Raw genomic sequence first — 12,952 nt, 5'->3', positions numbered from 1 at the left:
TGAGTGTTGATAATGTGGCCCTTGGATCAGATACAATCACATTTTTGTGGCCCCCGCTGTAATAGAGTTGCCCATCCCTGGTGTAAAGAAATAGTCACATACATTGAATACTAGTTGGTTATGGCATGGTGTGAAAGCTTCAGTTGGTTTCAAAGTCAAGCAGGAACTTTGGAGAATAGAAAATTAAGACTCAGGGTAGGTTTTCTCATGATGAAGAACACTTTCAGTTGGGGATAGTAATAGTTGTTTATTCAGAGAGCAAAAGTAGTCTATTAACATATAAACTCGAAAATCCGGTAAAGTACAAATAATTAGTGTCCACATTTTAAAAAAGCACTCACTGGGAAAGTAAAGAAACAAAAATAGTCAAGAACCAAACCGTCAGACTCGGGGGTTTGCAGACCTGTAAAATATCCAAGACATAAGTATATCCAGCTGCAGACCCACAGGCCCTCCAAACCAAACCATGGCCATTTAAACCCCGCCTATTGTGCCAAGTATGTCCAGCTGCAGCCGCGGGTACAGTACAAGTGCAAATAACGCCCACACACATGTGCCACGGTGGCCAGTGAAGCAATTTTTCAATGTAACCTCAAATTTAGCCAGGAGGTGGTAGCGGTTAGGGTTCGGGTTTGGGGTAGGGTTAGTTAAAAAGAAAGGTAAGTATTGCAAAGTTCCAAATTTTCCAGAACAGTGGAGGTTAGTGGGAAGGGGGGGGCGTGGTTTGTAGCGGCTGTAGCTGCAGTTAGAACAGGGGTCGGGAACCTATGGCTCGCGAGCCAGGTGTGGCTCTTTTGATGATTGCATCTGGCTCGCAGATTTCGGCTTTTCAGATAAAACATAAAATATTATCGCTTGTTTTAATCCATCCATCGATTTTCCACTGCTCATGTCTTGTTCAGGGCTGCAGGATTATGGGTAATCAGGTAAACGCCCCCTTTTGAATCAGTCTGCTCGGCCATTAGCTCAAAGCTAACCTTTCGACGAAGAAGATGGCGAAAAGAAAAAAAGATGAGTATCGTACATTTCAGAACGAATGGACTGAAGAATACGCCTTTGTGGAGAGAGCAGGTTCTGCGGTGTGCCTAATTTGCAATGACAAAATCGCATCGATGAAACGGTCGAATGTAAAGCGGCATTTCGACACACGCCATGCTACCTTTGCATCTAAATACCCTGCGGGAGACAGCAGGAAGAAAGCGTGCCAAGAGCTACTGAGCAGGGTGCAAGCTAGCCAGCAGCAACTCCGCCTATGGACCCGGCAAGGTGACTATAATTCCGCTAGTTTTGCTGGATCTTTAGCAATAGTGAGGAACGGAAAACCATTCACAGATGGGGAGTATGCTAAAACGTTCATGCTGGATGTAGCCAATGAACTTTTTGATGATATTCCGAACAAAGACAAGATAATTAAACAGATACAAGACATGCCTCTGTCGGCAAGAACTGTTCATGATCGTACCATCATGATGGCAAACCAAGTGGAGGAAACGCAAGTGAAGGACATAAATGCCTCACCAAGTACCAACCAGACTACAAAGCCATCAGCAAATCCATGCAGCACCAGAAGTCGCATTAATGGTGAGTATTATAACAACATTATTTAAAAGAATAAATTCAGAGGCTTATTATACTCACATTTAGTTAAATTCAGGCTTAAAATATATTATATGGCTCTCACTGAAATAAATTTCCAAATATTTTGCTTTCATGGCTCTCTGAGTCAAAAAGGTTCCCGACCCCTGAGTTAGACCCTTCTCAGACAGAAGACAGCAGCACTCACTTACTGCCCAGACACTCCTTCAGTAGTGGGTGAAGGTAATTAGTTGATGAGGAACACCTGAGTAGAAACAAGGGAAGGGAGGAACTACTCAATCACAAGGACAAACTACTGGCAAGATACGGAGGGAAAAACCCAAATAGGCATTCATTACCAACAAACACAGCTAAAAAAATATTATCATTAAAAGACTAACAAAACGTGATAAAAAGAAGCAAATAAAACCCACTGGAAAAAAAAAACCAGGCTTGACACTAACCTGAGCAAATGTTAATATCTATTGCACTTGTCTCTTCATGTATAAATATGTGCATCTGTCCAATGTTATGCCCACATATACTTCAGATGTTCATGTCTACTACACCAGGCATTGCAGAGTTTTGCATCTGCCCTTCTGTAGAACTTCGGCCAGACAAAATACACTCAAATATAGAGGACCTTCCCTCTGGAATCATTTATCTCTTGCTCTAAAGACTATATCCACTTTTGACTCTTTTAAAAGACAGCTAAAAAAAATGTAATACACAAGTAATCTTTAAATATGTGTCTGTATATTTAAAACATTGACCTACCTGCTCATGCCTGTTTTTGTTTAAATTTACATTGGGGAGGTGGTCTTATAAGACCTCCAATGGTCTTCTCACCCCTTCCTACACAGTTATGTTCTTTTAACCACTGTATACATTTTGTCTTGTTATTTGGGCAAATAAATGAAATAAAATGAAATGAGCAACAGAACCAACTAATCATACTGAAAATGAACACATAACCAATTCATGAAAAATAAACACCAAAACTACCCATTTCCCAACAGTTTACCCATAATTCCAAGGGTACATGTAGGTATTTTACTTGTAGGCTCTATCAAATTTCTACAGGTACAAATCTGTTCTGCAAGAGACAAGCAGCGCGTATTCATGTGAGAAAAGTAGTTTGTGCATCTGTAGCGACAGATTTGAGACTTTGTAACCTCCGAGTTGTGGTTGTAAACGATGATTGGCACAAGTAATTCAAAAAACATGCACGTAAACATTCCCCCCCCCCCTTATCCTTTTTACTGTTACAAAACAACTCTCCCCTCTGACACCATCATTTGCTGGGGTCAGGTCCGAGGACGTGGATCGGTGATGTGATGGGCCTTCTTGGCTGACCTCTGCTGAGGACCTGCTCGCTTGTCCCCCCCACCACCCCAAGCTTTCATTCAACTGAAGCAAGCATAAAAGAAAAAGAGGGGCGACTCAAGAGGATTCAAACGGGTGGCCCCTGTGCACGCTGCTGAGCCTAATACTCACTAATCTGGTCATCAAATACCCCTGCTGTTACGACTGGAAATCTGTTCCTCCTTTACTGTATTCCCTCAGTAGGTTAGAAATAAATCTAGCTAATGAATTCCTGTATAAACAGAAATCAGGGAATACACAGAGATGGAGAAGGAATAGGGATGTACGGTAAATGCACAAATGATGGGGATGGAGAAGGATTTGTATAAGAAATACAACAGGAATGGAGGTCATGTGGGGTGACGTTAGCTTTGTTTCTATATCAAAATGGCTTCAAATACATCAATGTTTCACAAATGGGGGTACGCAATGAGAGAGAGAGAGAGAGAGAGAGAGAGAGAGAGAGAGAGAGAGAGAGAGAGAGAGAGAGAGAGAGAGAGAGAGAGAGAGAGAGAGAGAGAGAGAGAGAGAGAGAGAGAGAGAGAGAGAGAGAGAGAGAGAGAGAGAGAGAGAGAGAGAGAGAGAGAGAGAGAGAGAGAGAGAGAGAGAGAGAGAGGTAATTTAAATGAGTAATTTATATATAAATATTTAATGAAAATTAAAATCATGCTACTAAAAAGAACAGACAAAGCTCACTAAAAAGAGCAAAATACATACTAGTAGCAGCAACACACAAAACACAACAAAGACACACTAAATGAGAGAAAAACACACAATATCACTACAAAATACACAAAAATAAAAGAGAAACATACAAAACGACATAAGAAACAAACCAAACACACTGAGAGAATAATTTTAATAATACCAATAACGACAAAAAAAACACACAAAATAAGAAAAGAATATACTGAATAATAAAAGTAACAGACAAACAACAACAAAATAAACAAAATCGCACAAAACAACATCAAAAATGCACAAAAAAAACACACACACAAAATGATGATAGAAATGATGATAATACAAGGTCTCGTTCCCAGAAATGATAATAAAAACTATAAAAAATAAATCTATTCAGGAAGAACTAAATACTGTTTCTTTCCACTTATTTACAAAATAAATAAATAATAACACCTCGCTCCAATTTGATGACGCGTTCCCACTTTAATGACGAATTTGACGTGACACTGAGCTGGAGAAGCCCCGCCTCCAGGAAGCTCTCTGTCGTAATTGACATGTACAGAGACACGCACACGAATGTGAGCATTTCAGCATTCTTCGCGCAGTACTATGTATGTATTTTCTACAGTCTATGTATGTACCGGTGAACGCCCCGCCCCCACACTCTGTCTCGTATTTATAAAGTAGCATTAGCTCGGCTACGGCGTGCGTGAGAGGAGGGCGGGCCATCCTCTGGCCCTACCTCACCGTGCTGGGAGGAGGAAGTCAGTGTCCTGTCTATAGACACGCCCACTCATAAATATGCATAAGTAGGCCAAAAATCAGCCTGTTTGTGTAAAGTTGCTCAGAAAGTGACTTTTCAGAGGCTAAAACTCTGGAAAACAGGCAAGTTTGGGAAAAAAAACCTCAAATACTATGGTTTTAGAACAAATGGAGATGGGTAAAAAATAGCATGACATGGGACCTTTAAGTAAAAAATAGAGTTATTGTATTGATAAGAGTTCCTAACTGAACACGTGTTAATGGAAATAAAATGAACAAACCCAAAGAGAAGGATAACAAATAACACAGACAGACCTGATAGGGAAGGTGTGACAACGACAAACGCTAATATTCACTGTTCATATATTTCTTTATTTGTATTGGGCACACCTGGATGGAAGCATGAGCACACCTACTAACTTATTTACACACACACACACACACACACACACACACACACACACACACACACACACACACACACCAACCAATCCAGAACAAGCCTCACTCACAAAGACCCTACAGATAGACGCACCAAAACAACCTAAACTACATGAAATAATAACAGTAACACAAAAGATTAAAAAAAGACTAAAACATAAAAACAATATTCAAAACTGACCTGTACAAACCTGGTAGCTGTAAGAGTGCTTCAACTTCAGCTTCAATACACTTTATATTAGATTTTTCTATCTTTTACATATAATTACTTTTTACGCTATTATAATTATTGTTATTATACTTTTATTTTCTTTGTTTTTTTTGTTCTTTGTTTCAGTTTTGTTTAGTTTTTCTTTGTGGCATCCAGTGTGGACAGTAAAGTCAGAATTTCATTGTACAGGGAAACATGCTTCCTTACTGTGCACATGATAATAACCTTGAATCTTTGAATCATCCTCGAGTTTAGGCCTTTAAATGAGCCTCTTTTCAGAAATGTCATTTTTCCATTATATTGTAACATTGTTAGAATAACCGCATGTGAATGATTACATTTTTTTTTACATGTGTTTTCTATGAATAAACCAGCCTATCCTTAGTTTTCATCTGGCTAAAAAAATTGACTTTGTCCTTTATCACAAAACAACAGGATTGAACAAATACTACAGCTATCAATTAGTTATTAATGTATTATTGTGCAAACCACTCACACACCAACCGGCCTCTACTGTATCTGTGTGTTTAAAATATATTCTCAACTGTTGAGCTTTTCTCACTTTCTCATATGAATGGAAGTCATCTGGTGTATTCTCTAAAGTCACTTACACAACAGATCGATTAACCTAAAATAGGTCAGCTAACTGTGATGTAATACACCAGTATAACAAAACCATTGATTGATGGGGAAAATCCAATATTTGGTCAATTTTGTTTCATCATGACAGATAGAGCAACATGATGATGATGTGTTTGTGTTGATTTAAGAACTTCATGTTGCAGTTTTTTCTCTAAATGGAATGTTTTAAAGTGATGGAGAGTAGTAATTAACAAAAACATGGCTGTGATTCAGTGTTTTAAAGGATGCTTACAATAAATATATGACACAAATGTATATATTTTTGGCTTTATCGTCTCAGAGTAGCTAATTCCTGACACTTTTGATGCTGTTCCACATCACAATACAACTGACTGTTACCTTTTGGCAAATAAAATGACCATAGTCTCACAGCACAGTGGATTATTATGGAATGTAGGGATGTTCAGGGCTGGCAGATGAAACATAAATGGTCAGATTACATCATTTGGTTCAATTACAAAATTGCTAACATCAGACAAGAGTGAAATTTAATCTTTTGTTTGAACTGCTTTAATTTGGCAAACAGTCCCTGTGTTAATACAGCTGTAAATTAACAGCTCATTCATACAGTAGAATACATAGTTTCATTTGAGTCAGTCTATGTTAATATCCCAATCTAAACACCACCAGATAAAACAGAAACTGCGAGCTGCTTTTCAGAGGTAATCACGTTACTGTAATTGAGTTGCTTTTATGGGTACTTGTACTTTTTTTAGGCTATTTCTAAATCGGTACCTTTACTTGTACTTAAGTACGTCTTAATCAGAATAAGAATCAGAATAATTCCCTTATTAATCCCAGGGGGAAGTTGCTTACGTTACAGCCACTTAAGAAAAATCACAAATAAAAGAATAAAATGTATAACAAAGATGAGAGAAAGAATAAAGAAGGAAAACAGACACTTGTGAGTCCAAAGTTAGTACAAGACTAAAAACAAGTTTGCACCGTGCACGCGCTTCACTATATATCGCGGCAGCCAATGAGGAGGCTCCTTCGTGGGCTCTGAACACCCCTCCTTTCTCTAAATCCTGTGATTGGAGCTGGTGGGGGGGACCGCCAAGACTTTGTCTTCTGGGGTTTTATTAACTAAAATATTTAATGATAAGCCACAGACAGCACGCAGACGTATGATTTTTTCAGAAATGATTACTTTTATGATATACTATATGATGCTAATAACATTTTTTTCTTTAATGAAAGAAAATGATTTGAGTACCAGCTTTAATACGTAGATTCCTAAACTACGTTACGAACTAACTAACCCTAAACTATGTTACGGACTAACTAACCTTAACCCTAAATTACATGAAGGACTAACTAACCCTAACCCTAAACTATGTTACGGACAAACTAACCCTAACCCTAAACTACGTTACGAACTAACTAACCCTAACCCTAAACTATGTTACGGACTAACTAACCTCAACCCTAAATTACATTAAGGACTAACTAACCCTAACCCTAAACTATGTTACGGACTAACTAACCTTAACCCTAAATTACATTAGGACTAACTAACCCTAACCCTATACTATGTTACGGACAAACTAACCTTAACTCTAAATTACATTAAGAACTAACTAACCCTAACCCTAAACTATGTTACGGATTAACTAACCTTAACCCTAAATTACATTAGGACTAACTAACCCTAACCCTAAACTATGTTACGGACTAACTAACCTTAACCCTAAATTACATTAAGGACTAACTAACCCTAACCCTAAACTATGTTACGGACTAACTAACCTTAACCCTAAATTACATTAAGAACTAACTAACCCTAACCCTAAACTATGTTACGGATTAACTAACCTTAACCCTAAATTACATGAAGGACTAACTAACCCTAACCCTAAACTATGTTACGAACTAACTAACCCTAACCCTAAACTATGTTACGGACAAACTAACCCTAACCCTAAACTATGTTACGAACTAACTAACCCTAACCCTAAACTACGTTACGAACTAACTAACCCTAACCCTAAACTATGTTACGGACTAACTAACCTCAACCCTAAATTACATTACAGACTAACTAACCTCAACCCTGAACTACGTTCCAGACTAGCTAACCCTAACCATATACTACGTTATGGACTATCTAATCCTAACCCTAAACCTAACCCTAAACTAGGTTACGGACGAACTAGCCCTGACCGTAACCTTAACCTTCTGAAGTGGATTTTAATTTCTTGCCACCGTGAATTTGTACTTGTATTGTTTGTTCAGCCATTTTTTGTCCGTACGTCTACGTATGACTAGTCACTTTGTTTAGAGTTCATAAATGTAGCTATACTTAGAGCTTGATAATTTTTTATTTTCAATTTAATTAATGGGTGTTATTTTATTTTGAAAAGAATTGTACATTTTGACAAACCTTTTATTTTATACATATGCCTTTGTGAAAATAAATCAGGTTCCAATTGTGTAAAATTTGGTCTCTTCATTTTTAAGTTTATACATGAGATGTTTACTGTATGCAAGGGAACCGTGGCAAGATTTATTACCAAAAATAAACGTGGGGGGGGGGGGGGGAAAGTAACTAGTAACTTTTACTTTGAGTTACTTTTTACTTGTACTTGAGTATTTTATGTATGACTTACTTGTGCTTGAGTACAATTTCAATCAAGTAACACTTCTCGTTGGATATATCAGTACTCTTTACACTTATGCTGCTTTTTCATTGCAACATGAATGTTGTGTGTTAACCCTGCATGCCTTCATTTTTGTGCATAGATCAGACAGGTTAGAACAGTTCATGTAGACAATGTTAACGCCTCCAAAATTTAGAGTTGGATGAGTCAACCACTTGAAAAACACAAATGAATATGTTGAATGATATATAGAATGGTAAATAACTAAATAAATACATACATATAGTATTTTACCAGGCGTAGTATTAGTGTCAGATTACCCTACTGTTGTAGTCACACATGGAGTGTTTGGCACACGAACCCTGTCAGACTAAACCGTGTCCAAACGCATCTTTCATGCTTGACAGCTTCAGTTTGAGGTTGATCGCAGACGCTTTTGCGCCTTTCAACGTTTTAATCTGTGATCCCACAGACACAGAGCGGCTCCTAACACAGTTACCAACCCTGAGCCAAACCAGCACCCACTTAAACAGCACAACCGTTCGGGATCCGAAATGCGCACCGCGCGTTGCGCACAGAAGCGTGTCATTTTAGAGCTAAATCACAGGTTTGAAAGAGAAGCAGACATAAACTGAGAGAAAACAGACACTTGGACGTGTTTGGTGTGACTGTGGCAGACACACACGCGCACTTTCCAGGTGGGTGCATGCGCAATTTACGCAACGTAGTGAACTTTTGTTTGGATCTGAAAGTGTGTAGAATGCATATCACAGCAGGTCCTACCTTGTTGGAGGGTGAGGATGAGGTGCACAGAGAGCAGCAGCCAGCAGCCAGTAGACTCCATTATGGGGTTAAAAATGTAAATAAAGTGAAGATGCTGTGGCCGGAGGGTGAAGGAGGCCAGGTCCTGTCTCTGACCTCACAGCTCCATTCTACGTCACTCAACCCGGCTGCGTGTGTGTGTGTGTGTAAATGTGCGTGAGTGTGTGTGTGTGTGTGTGTGATGGTAACGCAGATTCCCGGTCCCGGTGAGCCACGCAGCTCCGTGTGCGCACCGACTGACGGACAGAGCGCAGCCGCCTCCGGATGGTGCGGCGCACCGCCCACTTCAGCACCGACCCAACAACACACAGAACATAGTGATCATAGAGTCCAATGTGATCATCATCATCATCACTATGGTTTGGTTTGATTAATGTTTAGAAATAACCCATCAATGTCGGGTGCCCCTATTGTTGTTGTTTAGTACTTAATCCTTGTGCTGGGTCAAAAGAGGATCAGTCACAGATTAAAGGTGTGACTAGTCACAGGGTTTGTTTACTGTCAAAAAAGTAACGTTTTCCTTAATTCTCTAAAATGTATTAATTTACTAAAATGTAAATTACATTGACATTTTTAGGTGATATCACCCCATTTGAATTTCTTTGATCGCCTTGATACATGTTCAAATTGGTCAGAAAACATAGTTTTATGAAAGACACAACTATAGCCAATCATAATGTTCTTAAACATCTACACAGGAAACAATTATATGCTTCCATGTTTCTATTGAACACAAAATGTAAACATTCAAATGTGTTAAACTCAAATTTAGCCATTGATATGGAAACCCTAACCCAATAGGGTTTACTTTAGCATGATTTGATGTTTAGGTACATCTTACAGTTTAGTTCCAAAACTTTAAAGATTCTCTATTCAGATTTTTTAAAAGTGGTAAACTGCAAAAATAATCCAACAGATCCACACCACATTAGTTTGACACCTCGAGAATATCTGGACATGAAGAGATAAAAACATGGATAACTGATTTATTGTAACTTATTGACTGCCTAAACAACAAATATGTTGTCTACCATTTTGTCTGACCTTGCTATCAACTAAATGACTACAGAGTTCAATATCTACTATTAATAATAATCGCTTTGGATCAAAGCATCTGCTAAGTGAAACTGTTATCTTGTAATAACGTCAATGATCAAAGGTATGTTTCATCAAAGTGAGAACACATCAGAGGTCCGTATGTCAGAACTTGACACTGCTTGAATATTTACTGTAGTTTTCTCTTCTGTACACCTGTGAAGAACTGGGTGCTTTTCCAAAGTGTGCGACTCATTTTCCTACTTGGATGCAGGCACCACTTTGACCCTGCATTAAAGGGGGCATATCATGGTTTTAAATCCTTCCTTTTTTACATATAAATCATACAGTTGTGATCTATATAAAGCGGAACTGCAATGCTTGGGTCTAAATTCCTCATTATTATAGCTCCACAGGCCCCTTTTCTACCCCTTTTCTGATGTGCTTCTGAGAGCAACTCGTTTTGGTGCGGTCTCTTTAAATGCAAATGAGACACTCCATACCCCGCCCCCTCTCCAGGTGACACTCGGTTCAACTCCACCCTGCTCGGCCATTTTTGTAGTTTGATAGAAGAGATACGGCTATGTAGCGGCGCATAAACTTTTTATTCAGAGGTTATTTACAAAATGTCAACAACAGAAGACTTGTCCATCCAGCTTTACATGTTTGAGCCAGAGTCTGACCCAGCAGAGCGAGATGAAAATGAAGATGATGAACCTGCAGAACCCTAACAAGTGAGCTAACACAAGCACCGAGCTAACGCTAGCGCCAAGCTAACGTCACGGAATGCATTTTAATACAGTCTTTTTAAAGACAAAAACGGCAAAATGAAATGACTAATGAAAACTTTAGACTTAAATTAAATCACGTAGGCCATATCATCAAGGATCTAAAACGAGCACACAGCGCTAACATATGAAGTCTGAAGATGGTGCAACTGCTAATGCTAACAAAACAAAGACAGGGACGTCTTATCACACTTTTTAGCGTTATTTACAGCTTACCGAAGTGCTCTGTTCGTCGTCTCCAAAGATAGAAGGAATTGAACCCTCAATCAAAGTCTTTCGGCAAATCCTTCTTTATACTGGCGAAGCGGTCATCCTTGAAGTGCTTCGTGCACACAAAAATGACCTTACCCACAGATGTGGGTACATTTCTGTGAAAAATAAAGCTCAACCAGGCACTTCGAAAAGGTTCTGATGCTGGGAGACGGTGTAATGAAGCGTGTGGGTTACTACATCCAACAACCAAACATTTTGACTTATCCTCTCGTAACTTCTGCATCCTGGAGCTTGGACTACAAAATAAAAGCGAGAAATAAAAATGGCGGATTGCTCGAAGTGTTGGACCTGGAGTTGATGTACTAATTTGGCAGTTCCGCTGCAAATACTGTGATGTAATAGTTCAAAAAACGTAATAGAGAATAGAAAAATCGAAACAGATTGAAAAATATGAGCAAAACAGAATATAAAGATATCTACGGAGCACCTGAAGAGACTAATTTGATTTTTTCTGTACTTCTAAGCACTCTAAATATACAACAAAATGCATTTAAGGGCTAAAAAAGTGGATTTAGCATGATATGTCCCCTTTAAAGCAACACCAACCAATCACATAGATGTACTTTAGATGATCGGTCTACAGCTGAATAACATAACTTTGTTACTAATTTGTGTAAGAAAAGTCTTTGGAGTCATTTATATCCACTTTTAGCCTCAAATACACATAATATCTGTATATGTGGGCATCGCCATTTAGGAGAGTTCAGCCAATCAGCATTCACATGTCATGTTGTCGTCACATCACGACTACTTGTTTTTGTTGGGAGTGAAGGAACTGCAGAACAAGAAAGCCATCAGAGACATCACTGACGTGGCAGAAAAGGCCTCAAGATGGCTGTGGATCAAGCGGAGGGATCCGTGGGCCACATAAGCTACTTAGACACAAGCCAGGGCCTGATCAACCTCGTTTGGGTCATCTGGGCAAGGGTGTCTGTTGTGAGACCCGAAACACCCACTCAACCCAGGATACAACACTGATGATGTGTCTAAGTTACAATAAGAGTGTTTGTTAGGACAAACATGGGAACCATTGGATGCCTTTAATCTCACCAGTCAGAGTTATGTGGATGAAGCACATTCTTGAGTAAGGGGTTAGGTTTAGGGTTAGGTTATAACCCAATATAACACTGTGCAACACCATGGCTCAGGTGGTACAGGGGTCGTCTTCTGTTTGAGAGGTTGGAGAATCTATACGTGTCTATGCGTTGAAGTGTCCTTGGGCAACACTGAACCCTAAGTTACTCCCATAGGTCGACCAGCGCCTTGCATGGCAGCTCAGTCCCATTGGTGTGTGATTGTGAGTGTAAATGGGTGAATGAGCTGATATTGTAAAGCGCTTTGAGACGACTTCAGTGTAGAGATAAAGTAAGTCCATTTACCATTCAACTGGGCCCACAGGAGAAAGTAAAATTAACAGAAAACAAATCATTGTGTGAATGAAACTCAACAATGTTTGCAGGGGCTGTCTCAGAGTTTTCCTGGTTTGTTATATCGCATGATTGCAGTCATTTTTAATGTTAAACTGTTGAAAAAAATGCAAAATTCTTACAAAATTGTTAAATTTCCCTCAAGTCATTACTTAACAATTTGCTTAATTAAAAAGAACAATGCCACAAAATCAAGGATATTTAAAATTAATATCCCGTTGGGTCTGATATCTGTCACTTATTGCTTGGATATTGTCGGATTCTTAGATATTTTGTATTTAATGTATACTTAGAGGTGCAAACTAGGGCACAATAATGTTGAAATTA

The 12,952-nt window shown here is 38.9% G+C and overlaps 1 protein-coding gene across 2 annotated transcripts in view; it reads right to left on the bottom strand.

Moving 5' to 3' along the window:
* Positions 1-9,367, bottom strand: part of ptprz1a (protein tyrosine phosphatase receptor type Z1a) — a 103,391-nt gene extending 94,024 nt beyond the window's left edge. For both annotated transcript variants that reach the window (XM_028451834.1, XM_028451836.1), the window contains exon 1: positions 9,064-9,367. In XM_028451834.1, coding sequence (XP_028307635.1) covers positions 9,064-9,124 — 61 coding nt within the window. In that variant the 5' untranslated portion in view covers positions 9,125-9,367. The remainder of the gene's footprint in view (positions 1-9,063) is intronic.
* Positions 9,368-12,952: the final 3,585 nt, after the last annotated feature.

This window comes from Gouania willdenowi, chromosome 6 (assembly GCF_900634775.1).
Source record: "Gouania willdenowi chromosome 6, fGouWil2.1, whole genome shotgun sequence".
NCBI classification, from domain to species: Eukaryota; Metazoa; Chordata; class Actinopteri; order Blenniiformes; family Gobiesocidae; genus Gouania; species Gouania willdenowi.
This window is presented reverse-complemented; position numbering and strand designations above follow the sequence as displayed.